Source organism: Podarcis erhardii (genome assembly GCF_964252035.2).
Source record: "Podarcis erhardii genome assembly, chromosome: 3".
Taxonomy (NCBI): Eukaryota; Metazoa; Chordata; class Lepidosauria; order Squamata; family Lacertidae; genus Podarcis; species Podarcis erhardii.
The window spans coordinates 59,114,601-59,130,509 of NC_138507.1; the positions used below are offsets into that span (position 1 = coordinate 59,114,601).

General features: G+C 39.1%; 1 protein-coding gene and 1 long non-coding RNA gene across 8 annotated transcripts in view; one reads left to right on the forward strand and one right to left on the reverse strand.

The window, feature by feature from the left end:
- Positions 1–15,909, forward strand: part of LAMA2 (laminin subunit alpha 2) — a 374,353-nt gene that overhangs the window by 294,065 nt on the left and 64,379 nt on the right. For all 7 annotated transcript variants that reach the window (XM_081856105.1, XM_081856106.1, XM_081856108.1 and 4 more), the window contains 3 exons: positions 147–310; positions 826–964; positions 6,771–6,873. In XM_081856105.1, the coding sequence (XP_081712231.1) occupies positions 147–310; positions 826–964; positions 6,771–6,873 (406 nt within the window). The remainder of the gene's footprint in view (positions 1–146; positions 311–825; positions 965–6,770; positions 6,874–15,909) is intronic.
- LOC309338824 overlaps positions 5,602–15,909 on the reverse strand; it is an 82,575-nt gene continuing 72,267 nt past the window's right edge. Inside the window, exon 3 of the long non-coding RNA XR_014155070.1 lies at positions 5,602–5,702. This is a non-coding gene — a long non-coding RNA (uncharacterized lncRNA). The remainder of the gene's footprint in view (positions 5,703–15,909) is intronic.

Sequence of the window (15,909 nt, forward strand, 5' to 3'; positions counted from 1 at the left end):
GGGATCAGCTTATCTAGCTTTTTGGATGAGTTCTTAGCAGAATAAATAATACATGTTTTTTAAATAAATGAATGGGTGAATAATGGTGTGGGGCTATGATTTCTGCATTCAGTTGTTTAAACACTTTCCTGTTTTGTTGCTCTTAGTATGTGGATGATGTCCGGGATACTATAAGTCCATTGACAGATAATCTAAGGGATAAAATAGATGATCTGTCCCAAGATATCAAAGACAGAAAGCTTCCAGAAAAAGTGCTACAGGCAGAGGCCCATGCTGCCGAGCTGAATGATTCATCTGCTATATTGGATGGGTATGTTAACCATGAGTTTGTTGTTTTGGATATCAACTTGATTACACTGCTGGATTCTCTAACAGGCAGAAATAAATAACACCTTTTCTATTTTAAACATCTTTGAATATAGATCAGGGATTCCCAAACATCCTCACCATTCAATCCTCAAGTTCTCACTAGTCCTAACATTGCCAAATACAAGACACAGAGCTCAGGTTGAAGTGTTTGCACTTGTCTTTTGATTAATGACAAACAGTCCAAAGAAAAAGTAGAGCTTCTGGCAGCATTAAGTTTATCAGAAACTTAGGTGAGCAGGCTTACTGACATCACATCTCAGACTTGTTTGCCCTTTCTGATTGGGATCCAGCTAGTAGGTTCGTAGTGACAGGACACACCAACGGAGCCAAGTCTATCCAGCACTAAGTCCCGTTGAGTTCAGTTTACTCCCAAGTACTTGAATAAAGGATTGCAGCCTTAGCTTGTGAAACTGCCCGTGGAGTTTTTAAAGTTATGTGTATTTTGTATCCTAACAGAATCCTTGACGAAGCTAAAAACCTCTCTTTCAATGCCACTGTAGCTTTTAAGGCCTACAGTAATATCAAGGATTATATTGATGAAGCTGATGGAATTGCCAAAGGAGCAAAGGCTCGTGCCAATGAAGCTATACAACTGGTAAGAGAAAATAATGTTTCCTTCAAAGAGTCTCCTTTTTATCATTCTGAAAGATGCCAAATATGCTTTTTATTAACACCTATTCAAAAGCATTACTCCACCACATCTTTTGAGACTGGTGCCTTTTTTTTGTCAATTCCTTTGAATGTTTCCTTTTTTTTTTTTAGTTTGTATGGTCTCCTAAAAGAGAAAAATATGAGTCAATGTCTTTTACACCGTCTTCATTTCAACACCAAGTCTGTGGTCTTTCTGACCTTCCTACAAAAACTTGTCAAGTCCTATTTACATGGTTTCCACAGTCTTTGTAACTGTTCCACTGTTTTTCTGTGCTGCATCTGCCCCTTACATGGTCATGTGCCGCACTGGTGCTGCGCCTCCCTTTACAGGGCACAAATCATGGCACAATACATAATTATGGGCCCATCCACACTTCTGCTTGTCTCATGCCTAGAAAGCACAGGCCTGAGAGGTTTTCCATTTGTCCTGTTCTTTCTAGGCATGGATCCAAGAGGTTTTTCATCTATCCCGCTGCTTTCCCCAGGAAAACCTGCTGTTCAGCCCTGAATGGAACAAAGGTCAATCTGTAGTAAAAGCGACTGACGTTTTTGTCAGGAGGTCCTACACATGAGTAGGAGTCTGGCAGAGACACATGCCCGACTGGCATGTTCTCTCCCTCCTGGTCGGTTGGGAGCTTCAAATGCTTTCTCCAGCCCAAACATCACAGCGACTGATACCAAGAGGCATCAGCACACTTCAGGATCAGCAGAGTATAGGCAGTCAGCATTCAGACTCAGTAGCACAGCTTTTTGACTAAACTACATTTATTTACATATACACACTCAGAGCATCGTAACTCAGCTCCTTCCTCTTCAGCATCAGACAGCAAAGAGAAAGAACAAAAAACAAAAATCCTACATCATGGAAACACAGTAATAAAAACATCCTGTCTCCTTTACTTCCCACAATGTGGAATGAAAACATACACCATCATGTGATAAAATGATGTGATAAAATTTCTGTGTTGCATGACTGCAACACAGAAAATGAATCCTAACAGTTTTTACATCAGTAGTCCATGTAGTATGTGACAGAACACCAGGAAACAAAGACGATGTCAGGGACTGGCATGTCTCTGAAGAGTGTGGGGTAGAGGGAGGGGACCAGGAGAATGACCCAGGTGGGGGAACCAGTGATTTATGAAGTTTGATGCCACCCGCCAGGCAGGAGTCAGGGAAGTGGGGAGAGTCAAGGCAGGCTGCAACAGAGAAAGGTGCACCAGAAGTGATGGAAGAAGAAGAGGCTGTTCAGCCAACAGATAGGTCAGTAGACTCCCCACCTTCGCCTGCCCTGCTGTCTTCTAGAAGCAGGAGGGGCTTGAAGTGGGAAGAACGGCAGCAACTTCCATGGGGGGGGGGGACTTGCAGGTTGCAGGCCACCTGTCGATGGTGGGGGTGGTATATAAGGAGGCAGGAGGGTGGGGTCTCCCTGTTGCTGTAACTGTTGTGCAGGGACTAGAGGCTAGAAGTGTGGGGGGTGTAGCACAGTAGAAGCTGCTGTAAGTGCATTTCTTGTCAATAAAGGGTTAACTATCAGATGTGTGCCTTCCTTCGCTGGGGAGGACAGAACATCAGCTGTTGCACATCTGTCAGAAAAACAGTGACCTGTGGAATGTATTATAGAGGCAATAAGCTGTATCAGTCGCACATTAGTACTCAGGAAGGAGTCTACATAGATTGATTACAAGTGTGTGCAGTGTGACAAAACATAATATTCTACAGTTTCTGCAGAAAATATAATGATATTCACAGGCAAATGCACCATTAAAAGTTCCTAGGACCTTGGTAATCATCATCTCAGTAAACAAGAAAAGCAGTAGAGACTATATCCTAAGAAAAGAGAACAGTCGTGATTTTGGCTGTTAAGTGTCTCAAAGACCAGCTTGCTTGTAACGTCGTAGCAAAGAAGTAAAGTGAAACAGAAGAATGCTTACCATTATCTACACCTGAAATGTGTTACACAGAGATCTAACTCCAGTGACAATCTGGGACTCACAGCCCTATTTCACATAGTAGAGTAATCTGCAAGTTTGCCACCAAATGGTTGTTTGCAACTAAGATCTACTCAGAGTATGCCCCTTGAAATTAAATGAACACAGCTAAATCAGGTTTATTTCAGTAGGTCCAATCTGAATCAAACTTAGTTGAATACCACCCAAGGTTTTCATGAAGCATTATAAAAAAAGTCAACTTCTGTACAAGGAAGTTTTCCAGTAGCAATTTGTCGATGTGCTGCTGCTTTTTTTTATTCTTAAGATTGTATTGTTATGAATGAACTAGTTGACTACAGTCCTTCCCTGCATGCTCAGAGGAATGACATACAACCCTGCCCTGCAATTACGTAGCTGTGTTGGGCAGTCAACAGCACCATATGCTATGCACATGGTGATCAAAGATCCTCTATTCATTTGCTTGTTCGCTTCACTCCAGGAGAATTCACTCCTGTCCCTGGTATGAGATGCCTGTGGGCTTGGGGAAGAGCAGGTTCCTGGATTCACCAAGGGAAGAAATGGAGATGGTTGGGTTTTCATGCCTGTGGCAGCATGATTGTGCATCTGCTACTAGAATCCCTTTGCCTCTTGCCTTCTATTCACAATGGGCTTTGGATTTGTGGACTGCATGGTTTTAGAGCTAAGAGCAGCCAACAGTTAAAAATCCTAAGAATCCTTAAATGAAGACTAAGTGGCAACTAGAAAGATAAGCAGTATTAAAATATGACAGATGAATTCGTCTCATGCCTTAAATGATGAATTCTTCTTTGCTTCTAAAGTAAAATAAATTCATCACAGATGAGGTATTTCCACTATTAAAGTAGATTTACATAGCCCATTACTTGTGTGGATGGCGATGGTAATCTGGGTTCTATCATGATAAAAGATCCAATTCAGAACTGAGGATCCTTAAAAAATAATAATAATAAAGGCTTAACATACGGTATATTTAGGAAATGCCGGTGTTTTATAAAATGCAGTAAAGCCATCAAGCTGTGAAAGGGTTTGGTGCTATATATACTATAATTACCTAATTATCGCTAACAAATTTGTTTTCTTTCTTTTTCTTATACAGTTTAATTCCTATAGAAGCTTCAGTATAGAGACACTGGGGGAGTATATCAATGTCACACGAAGGGAGGCAAGCGGTGGTAGGAGGGGGCAGCCCCATTGTGCAAGCAGAAGTCCCCAAAAATACACAGGCATAATTCTGCTATGGGACTCATTCGCTGAATCCTACCCCTAATCTCTATACTAGACTATTTAAATTGTGAGGAAAAGTTTTATTGCTTTCATTAAGGCAGTGTTGGTATATTTATTGCTTGCCTTTTACTAGACTTTTAATAGATATCTCACAGTCCTCAGATTTCCCCCACCCCAAAGCTACTTTTACTCTACAATGCTTTGCTTGAGCAGCCGATATTCTTCTTACTCTATTCTGCCATGACTTAACTAGGCCATATTTCCTCACAGTCTTTCTTGTATTTATTCACAATCACAGTTGGTAATTATTATTTCTTTCCTTTTCCATTTCTTGTTTGTTCTATTCTTAAGCTTTTGTAGTACAATACTGTTCTTACAGGATAATTCCTATGATCTCAGGGTATCTCCAAAAGTTACAATTTTTCACACATTTTCATTTAGGAAAAAAGGTGAAAGTTGCACATAGTCATGTGTGATGTTATGCAGATATATTACAATTAACAAACATCATACATGTCTTGAGAAGCCACAACCAATTGCAAGTTTTTGTTATGTCTTCACACATCAAAACCAGTGCATAAAACATTCATCCTTCTCTACACAGAGGTGCTTGAAATATTTAAAGTCTACCATACATGGTGATTTCAGCTCTAAAACTTCCATTACATGCTGGCTATCATGTATAGAGCATTATGACAATCATAATGATCAGTTCAGTTTTGAAAGTTTGATCTGCTCCTACTTTAGCTGTGTAAAATGTTATGCACATCAGTGCCAGTTAGTGCTGGATAAAGAGTAATCTCTACCAATCTGTTGAATAGCTTGTGTAGATAGTTTTTTTACAGTGCATGTATTGCAGTCAAAATTCCCTGCTTATGTTTTATGCTGAGTGTATTTACTCAGCCTCATATCCAACTTGCATCTCCTTTTTGCCTTATTGCAAATTGACCTTCTCACATCTTCATTATGCCTATTGAGCTTTTTTACTATGCATTCAACAAAACATTTTATTTGTTAATAGCAATAATAGTAATCATCATCATCATCTCAATCTTTCAGTATATACCGGTAGTTCCTTACTAGTGCAGTGATCACCCCGGTGCCTCTGGATCTGAAGGGAGAAAGAATAGAAGAAATATAATCTAATGTGGCAGGTGTATAGTTTTGCTGCATCTGATGGAATACCATTTTGAAGAATAATTTGAATATTTAATAAGAGAAAACAAATTGCATAAATAGATTTTCATGAATTTCAACTTTATTTTGATATTTTTACTAAATGGGTAATATGACCCTATCCAAGGTAGGCAAGGCCAACAAACAATCATTTGGGTCTGGACTGGCTCCCACCACGTTGTTGTTGTTGTTGTTGTTGTTGTTCCCACCAGTTGTTGTTGTTGTTGTTGTTGTTGTCGTCGTCGTCGTCGTCATCCTTGCCTTAAGCTTCAGCTTGCTGTCCATTATCCTGCACAGTTCAGGTCTAATTTGCTGAAAATGAAAATAGAACTGAATGCCTTAAACCTTTTGATGACACTGCATTAAAAACCTCTTGCAAAGTCTCATAGGACTAAGATTAGGCATAGTCATCAAAGATGCTAGGACTTGTAGTCCCAGAGTGACAAGACACTGTATATTTGTCCTTCCCAATGCATTTATGGTAGGAAACAGAATACGTTTTTGCTATTACTCTGCCTTCCCACTCTAAAACACAGACACTTATACAAGGGCTCAAAGAATCGTACAAGCTGATTGCCAATAACAGCAATCAAGCTCTTATTTTAACCACATATGTTGGCTGCTAAGTTTTTATAACACCATTCCTCTAAGAAACCCAGAGAGCCTCCCTTCCTCTATTACAAACTCACAGTCATTCCGTAAGGTAGGTTAGATGAAGAGGCTAACTGGCTCAAGATCACCAGGTGAGCTACATGGCTGAGGTTGAATTTGCACTTGTATCTCCCTGGCAGTAGTCCAACCCTTCAGCCACTATGCCACACGAGCTCATTAACATTCTTTACACATCTTAATATACAGACATCATAACACTTCCACAGATGTGTTTTATGTCACAGCAGGCTCAGTTTGGCTCCAGAAACATACTGGCAGAATCCTCTTTCTAATGTTTGTAGGCCGTCTCATACATATTTTTAGGGATAGACAGCTGTATTCATATAGATGCAGAAAGAATTTATAGATTTCAAATCTGTTCTAAATAATATTTTAAAATAAACAAAAGGAAAGGAAATTTCTGCTCCCCAGTTCAGCCCTGCTCTCATTTTCTGTTTCATGGCTGCCTGAAAGGTATTTACTTTGATGTAAGACCCAAATTAATATGAAAAATATTTTATTAGTTCTGTATGATAAATATCATAGTGATTTAAGAGCATACTTTAAAGTGCATTGATGATCATTTCAAATTTTCATGACGCTTCAACTAAATTGCCCCATTTTACTTTTTCTGAGGATTCTCAATTCCTGAACCTGCTGCTTAGCATGCATTTCACTGACAGTAGTTGGTTGTTGGGTCTTTTCCCCCCTCTTTTTCTTCTTCTATAGGCGTCTGGTCCAGAAGGATCATTAAAGGATGGTGCCAAGAATGCTCTGCAAAAAAGCTTCAGGGTTCTTAACGATGCCAACAGGCAGGCAAATGATGTTAAAGGTATGTCTTTTTCTTTCCCTGCAATAATTGGGTTTCATTGAAAAGCTAATGAGATCTACTGTGGTCTTAGTGTGCAAATATCTCTATAGGAAAATATTTTGATTTACAATTCTGTCTCTATAATCAGTACTTGATTTCCATACGAACTGTATACCCACCTATGGTGACAGCAGTCTCTTACATTCAGATCCTAATTCAATCAGGAACTTTCTTGGAAGTTTGGAACAACTTACAGTCTCTCAACCACTGTTTCACTATAGAAATTTAAAGCAATGACCTACAGAGGGGCAGCCACATTAGTTTGTTGCAGCAAAAACAAGGAGTCTGGTGGCACCTTAAAAGTTTATGGCATAAACTTGAATGAACTAGAGTCCACTACTTTAGATAAATGAAGTGTTAACCTCAGTTGTAAGATGCATACACACATGCGTCTATCCACACACATACAGGTAGGAAAAAACTAAACAGTGCTGCCAATAATTGGAATTTATGGCCATTGGGTACTTTATTACATTTCTTCCCTCTATACTCAGTCGTGTGCATTTTTGTACCAAGCAAGAGAACTCTAGTCTGTGAAAGCTTAAATCATAATAAACATGTTAATCTCTAAAATGCCACCAGAGTCTTTGTTAACATTAACACCCTAGATCACATAAGCTAATAGGAAGAATGATATAACAACATATTCTCTATCCTCAGGAAGAGAGATGTTTATGTCAGAATAAATGAGGGCTGAGTTTGAATACACTTGGACAGAAGATACTGTATCAGAAGGTCTGAGGACCCCAGGGACAGAAATGCACAAAGGAAGAACAGGCCGTGGCTTCAAACTATAACATCCCTATTTAGGGCCAAACTAGACACTTAATGGATAGGTATTTTTAAAATATGCAAACATCTGCTGGAGGAGGGGTAATAGTTATTGGGACCCTGGCAGATGTGGAGGAGGAGTTTAATCATTTTACCTCCCTGCTGTTGGTCCTGAAACAAATCTCTCCTGGAGGTGATATTTGCAGGTGTGGAATTTCCCTTCAATGAAGGGGTTCAAAGAAAGGGTTGTCCTCAGTACTGCAGGAGGAAGAAAGGTATGAAGCTTTCCTTCCCCACATGCTGCAATCCCAGTAATTATCAGCATGCCCAGTTGATGCTGTTTGTATTTTTTTAAAACTTGCAAATTAAATGCAAGGGCACATTTAGCATCATATCTAGTTTTTCCAACTTGCTCCAAGGGCGCTGAGTGGGCTACAATATCTTTTTATGTCATCTTACTTTCACAAACACCCTTTCAGTTAGACAAGAGTGAGGGTCAAACTAGATGTGACTTTAGAAAGCACGCCATAATTTGGAAGAATCAGCCAAGTGTGTTTGACTAGAGGGATTCACGAGGAGAAAGACTCTTCCCTTCCCAGGCACAATCCCAATGGAAATTATGGGTGCTATTAATGTGGGCGGGGGGCTCCCATTGATGCCACACATTGCAGTCCTGGAGAAAATTGTCACCCCCATCCTTACTCATTTAAAAAGCAAAACACGGCATCCTTTCTAATGACTACGTTGAGTCACATCTATTTTGACCTTCTTTCTAATATGCTTCAGACAGTGTTTGTGAGAGTACAAATGACATAGGAAGATATGGCAAACCCCCCCCCCCCTGTACCCTTGCATTAATTTGGAAAGCTGTTTAATTACACATTTAGTGGCATGTCTTGTTTGATCCTGAGTGTTGCTGATTTGCTCAGTATCCAGAGTGGGAAACCTCGGACCTGAATGCAGTCCTCCAAGCCTTTCTATCCAGTCTTCAAGGCTCTCTCGCCAAGCCATGCCACCCCCTGCAGGTTGCCCCTCTTTTCTCCAAGCCTCACAGCTCACCATCCCTACTCCATACCCTCCCTTTCAAGTGCTTTTGTGTGGCTAGAACAGATCCTTGAATCATATTCATGCCTCTTGCTTACTTAAATGGGTGTTTGTGTTTATGTGTGTAGAAACCTCTGACTTTGACATGGCTAGAATGTTTTCTTATGGCTATTTGTTTAATTATGAATTGCTTCACATGAGACATCTCAAAGCAATTTACGCAGAACATACATAAAATCGATTCCCATTCACTACTGGAATAGATATCTCCATTTAGTATGCTTGTTGGAAAAGGGACAATAGAGAAGGCACCTGTTTGATGCTAGGAGTGTAGGTGCCATCACACTAAAGCATAGCTGTCAACTTTTCCCTTTTCTTGCGATGAATCCTATTCGGAATAAGGGGATTTCCCTTTAAAAAAGGAAAACGTTGGCAGCTATACACTAAAGACCCAATCCCAATACAGTGCACAGCAAACTTCCTGATAGGATGGCATCTGCAGGGTGCTTTCTCCTGCAGAATGCAGTGATTGGTTGGGTATGTAGGAGATGAGACAAACTTTCAGTTATCTGGCTTTGTGCACCAATGCCAGTATCTTGAACCTTGCCCAGTAGCTCATTGGCCGTCAGTGGCATGATAGCTAAATTTCCACCCCAGTGAGCAACTGAGCCATCGCATTTTGTGCTGGTTGCAGCTTTTGGATCAGCCTACTGTACACAAATTACAGTCACATCCATTGCTCTGTATTCTGTCTGTTTCCTCTGACTTTGCCCGCTTTTTCCTCTGGTCCCACCTACAACTTGCCCATGGTCCCCAGAAGGCTCTTTAGAGGAACCTGCTCAAGATCATCTGGCAAGTCACAACTTCATAAACTGGATTTGATGATGGGTACACAACTAAATCTAATCAAAGTGGCTTATGCTGTATTGCAGAAAGCAATTGTATTTTAACATGCATTCATGCATTTTACATCTTTGCATTCAACACCTTTGCCATCACGTTGTTAAGACATTGCTTTTCGTTATGTGAAAAAATAATTATTTTATTTTTAAAATTACTGCTCCCCCCTTCACTCTCAGTACCAAGGGAAAGTTCTGTCTTTCTAAAGCAATCCAATATCACCACAAAGGCATCTTATAAAATTTCAAGTTAAGTACTCCTATATGGTCATGAAGCCCTATTACAGGTTAATTGGAGGGTTATGGAGCTGATTTTTCTTTTTTATTAGACGGTTCTAACAGTGATGAAACTGCTTTGCTGAAACATAAAGCTTTAATGTTTTTTCTCAGTGCTCTATCCTGTGTATATGTTAATATATTGGCACACATTACTCTAACCCTGCAGGATCACATTGTGGCCTGGATAGACATTAAGCCAAATTCAAGCCTGAGACTAATAGCTTTTATTTGTTTGTGGCACTTGTTGCTGCATCAGTATGTTGTTGGTGTTATTAATATAATTCCTAAGCCATGGCTTGGCATTTCTAGGTTAGGAAGAGAGCACTAAAATAAAAAAAAACTTACAGAACAAAGTCTCCTTAGAATTCTCCCAAATCCCTATAGGAAGCCCACAACTAAAAGACAAATAATAGAGACTCTGTAAAGAGCTAGTAGGCAGAAGCAGTCATTAGTTTGGAATTTCTCTCTCTGCACTACAGGTAGTACATTAGTTAAAGTAATGAAAACCCGTAAACCACTCAAGTAATATATCCTCCAGGAACTCAGGCCTAGGCTGCGACAGAGATGGGAATGTTTTCTTGCTACATTATGACATCCACCTGATTTGTAGCCAATTACATAAGGTATAAAATGGCTGTTAATCAGGAAAATGCCATATATTACCTCCGAAATTTGCTGAAATAGTCCTTACAGAGCAAAACGTGTGACGGCAGCTATTAAAATGGAGATTTACTCATTTCTCCCTTTTTCTCTCTCTCCCTCTGTGGGGCTGGAAGTCTGAAAGGGGAGAACTGATAGGAAGAGTAGGTTCTACAGCTAGCATTTTGCACATACGTGGATTTCAGGCTCCTAGCTATAAGTGACCAAATTCTTTCCCTTTGCTTGCTCTGTGTCAGAATAAAGGGACGCAAGACAAATGTATAAGGGATGGGGGGTTGTGAATGCATATTTTTAAAGATATGTTATTCAGACAGGCTTTGGTCTAAACAAGGTTAATTGCAGAACGAAAGCACAGAAAGTATATTGTATTTGTTGGTGGTCATTCAGATCTAAGCCATTCCTCTTTTTTTCAGATTAGCAATTGATAACTTAATAGGAGTTCTATTTTTCAGAACTTCATTTCTGGGGTGCAGGTACTTTGTACTCTATTCAGTGCTCCCCCCCCCTAGAAAACTAGGTGCTGGTACTCACCATGAAGTTGTTACAGTAAGTTCCACACTTTTTAACAACAAAAAGAGGTACCAGTACTGTTTACCCTTGAGTATCCCCTAAAGAAAAGCACTGAGGTCCCTAATAATGATTAGCACTGCCTTGTAATATGTATTCCTGCAAAGTCACAGGATCTTTGTTATATAATCATCATCTTTGTATATGTTCCTGGATAAATCCCCATGATCTTTTGGTTTGAATTCCTTTATGACCACAAAAATGTATGGTGTCAGCAAAAAGTGAAGCACTTCCCACCATTAGTCATTGTCACCAAAGCATAGATTTAGAAAAGAATTCAGCAGACTTTAAGGTATATGACTGTACTGGCAACTTCCCCCTATTTTTCTGAGACTTCATAACACTACAATTACCAGATCTCCAAAAGTAGTTATTCTGAGATGTTTTCTAACGGGGGTATCCAACTGAGTCATATTTGGAGTAGACCCATTGAAATAAATAGCTAACCAAAGTTGGTTATTGCTAACAGTTCCACTTATTTTAATGGGAATGTTCTGAGTATTACATAGTTGGATGACACCCAATACCCTAGACATATCTCATTATACTTTTTTGCTGTTTTCTTATAAAGACAACTCAGTTTTAAAGCTATGGGGTGGGAAGGAGAGGGAACCAGATAGGATATCCCTCTGCTTTGCCAATGTCAATGCCTAGCATCTGGACTTGCAACTGTCTTGGAGAGCTCTAGGTCACCAAGGCCATGAAACTGGCAGAAGCCTTCTCCCTGAGCCATCTGATGTAGGTACAGGAAAACTCTTTCTTGCATATACTGTCATGAAGGATATGGGAGAGAAATTCTCATGAACTATGTATCTTCTGCCACTCAGCCCTAAAAATGTCTCTGTGTCAAACTGGTTCTAGGAATCTGGACAGAATGCAGAGTCTGACGTGTGGACATTCCTACCCTCCTGCTTCAGCAATTCTCCTTATAATTTGCTTAGTTTCAGCAGCAAATTTTGCTTTGTTGTGCAAAGTAGACCAAGAAAAACTCTTGCTTGCTCTAGGTGGGCCTGTTGTGTAATTCCAATGAAAGAGAAATTCTTGAGCCTTCAAAGATGCCTGTCTGCCTCTTAGTCATCTTCCCACTTCTCATTCTTCAGCTGCTTCACAAAAACAGTCAGGGCTCAGCTAGGGCCTTCTCCACATATTCAGTGTTAAGCCCCTTGCATTCATAAGTGCACAGGCTAAGCTTCTTCATCCTTGAGTAGAATGTGCTGTCTTACGTTGCAGTTGCCTCTATCATTCTCATTATCTGTATTCGATTACTTCCTTACAGACTGCATGCCTGCTCTTCTTAGCATAATGAGTGAGAACTAGCTTAACTTTGACTAAAAAGCAAGGAAGTTGTCAGTCACAAGTAAACTGAATGGATTTCATGCCGTAACTACAGCACAGTGTTTAACTTCACCACAGGTGACTTCAAAATATGACTCTTCGGAATATTTATCACTTGTAGAACAGAGCAGTTTCTTTAAAAATTAATGGTGATTTTCAGAACTTCATCCTCCAGTCTGCATGGAACTCCCTGAGGAAATTTATTTTGCTTTTTTTCCTTCTTAATATTTAGAAAACAATTAAAATGCATTTTGAGATATTAAAGGGGGGAATTTTAAACAGATGGAGTTTGGATATTGGAATTTGGAAGATCCACAGAGATTAAAACTTATTAAAAGTCATAAAAATAGCCTGGCTCAATGGTTGCAGAACTAGAAGCAGTTTTCAGAGCCGGGTGATTCTGAACTGTAAGAATGGAATAATTGGTATAATTTGGACAAGGCACCCAGGAGAGAAGCAGTCAGTATAACAGACATTGACTGAAGAACTACTAAAACTACTACCTGAAATGTATCTGTTATGAAGAAATTATTTTTGAAAGCATTACATAGGTGTTATATATTTTCTTTTGAAATGTCCAACAGATCTTGGAGCAATATTAAGAGAATTTTTATTATGAAGTGATTGATAAATATAAATAATAAATGTTAAAACAAGTCAGATTAAAAAGTCAGCAGAAGAGTCATTGTTTAGGCAATAAATGACCCTTGGTCTCTTGATTGTCTCTGGTTTCTTATGAAGGGTGGCATATAATAATAATAATAATAATAATAATAATAATAGCAGCTTTTTCAGTCAGAACTCTCAGGTGGGTGCCACTGCCATTCTAAGAGAATGAGGGAGGTGTTCATTGTGAGTTCTGGCACCTCTTTTTCTAGAAAAATAGCACTAATAATAATAATAGGCATTCATCATTTATTATTACTACCACTACTACTACTATTATTATTACTACTATTACTATTACCTTTACCATTACCATTAGCATTACCATTATTTATACCCTGCCTATCTAGCTGGGTTACCCCAGCCACCCTGAGTGGCTTACAGTACATATAAAAACATATAAAACATCAAACATTAAAAACTTCCCAATACTTCAGATATTTGGGTCTTGAGCAATTTAGGGCTTTAAAGCACCAGCACCTTAAATTGGGCTTGCAAATGAAAGGAATTTGGACAACTATGGCTGTACCTGATAAAAGTCTATCAGGTTGTGCCCCTACTGAAGCTTCCAAATTGTCTTTCAGGACACCCTATATGTAACATGCTTCAATAATCATGGCAAAAGACATTTTATTTTACTTTCAGAAAATGTGCAGAGGAACACTGAAGAGCCATGTTTCCTCATTGATTCCACACACACCCGTGTGGTAGATATTTCAGAAGTGAGCTACTAATTCATCAACTGGCAAATCTATTGTGTATCTAAGAGAGACCATTTATTGTCTTTCTAGGAGAGACCATTTTACAGGCCAATTAAGAACGCTTTGTGGCATCACATAATGCAATATATCACTTATTTAGATGTACCTAGTTACCTTGTATATACAAATGTTTGAATTCTCTGTAATTTGCCACCTATGGCAAACAATCTATACATGATTTATAACTCATTTCCCAGATTTTGCCATCAGTGCAACCTCTTTTTTCCAAGGGGAAAATGCCATGTTGCAATAAATGTCTTCCCTCCAATGCTACAGCACCATAACATCCATTTTGATGGGAATAAATAATGAAAAATGTCTCTAAAATGATGCTTCAGCACTAATCAGCATTTTCCTTGCCAAACTACACTCCTGAGTTTGTGACATATGTATTTGCAAATATCCACCAATCTGAGTTGGAACATAGATTTGACAGCCTTAAAAATCATTTTTATGGAAGATGTCCTAGAAAACACCACTGTCATGCAAAACAGCTTGCAAAGACTATTGAATCATACACAAAGGATGACATTAATTTCATCAGTAGTATATTGAATATTCAATTATTGTCCTTATGGTTTGTAGCAGTTTTTCCGTTTAAATGGATATTAGTACATTATTTTACCCACAAATTAGTTTTGCTTTAAAATCTCTCTCTCTCTCTCTCTCTCTCTCTCTCTCTCTCTCTCTCTCTCTCTGTGTGTGTGTGTGTGTGTGTGTGTGAGAGAGAGAGAGAGAGAGAGAGAGAGTGAGAGAGAGAGCTGCCTCCAGTATTGATCATATTATAGTTAACATGATATCATGGCCTTTCAATGGGTATTACATCTGCAGCAGCTGCATCAAGTCAATGTAATAGGAATTTGGTAAGTAAAACGCACTCTTTGTGACTCTACTCTGACCTCATTGATTGTATTTATTCACACACACACACACACACACACACACACACACACCACTGAAGAAATTCAAGAAATTCTGAGGTCACCACAGCAGTTTCATCTATTGATGAGGGCAGAAGATGTTAAGGAAAGTCTCCTGTGTCTTCTATTCAATTTAACCATTATTGAACGGTTGTTCAGCAAGTTTCCTCTTTTTTAAATGCAGTCCTAGGAATGGTATGCAATTCGAAATGCAACCATAGGCATATTCTCTAATAATAATGAAAATTCTATAAATACTAGGTATTGTATTAAACTAATATAAGAAAACCAAGACCTTAGACGCACTGGAAATCCTTGATTTAAATTTCAAAAGTTATGGATTCTATTTCTTTTCTGCAAGAGTTTCACAGAAAACCTTTTGTGCTGCCAAGCTTATGCGGACAATTAAAGAAAAGATCTGTAACTTTAATTTTTGTGTGGTTGCCATCAGATAGATATAAATAAATGTATCAGTATTTTTTAAAGAATAATCAAGTATATAAGTATTTTTTTTATAAGTTATACTTTCAAATCCCTGCTCAGCCATAGATTTTTTTAAAAAAAATATTTATTTATTACATATCCCACCTTTCCTCCAAGCAGCTCGGAGTGGTGTGCATTGTTCTCCTCCTTCCCACTTTATCCTGACAACAACCCTGTGAGGTAGGTTAGACCCAGAGCGAGTGGCTGGCCCAGGGAGCTTCATGCCTGAGTGGGGATTTGAACTGTGGCCTTCCAGGCCCTAGTCCAGCACTTTAACCACTACACCACAAAAGGCCCTTGGGTCAGTCATTCTCTCTTTGCCCAGGCTCCTCTATAGTGTGGCTGTGAGTATTAAGGATGGGAGAGGATTTTGATTCAGTTCTCATCTACAGGTGAATACCAAATTCACTCTTCCCGAAACAGTATGCAATCTGAAATGCAGCCATCCTTCAAAATTTGCACTTTTCTGAAATTTGCAGTGCAGTTCTCCAGCCAAATTCCACGTACAAAACAGTGTGTGCTAGGGTAAAGAACAGAAAATGCTCGTGTTATGAGTGAAGATAACATGCAAAAATGTATTACCTAAGGGGAAATGTTTGCAAAAATGTAAAT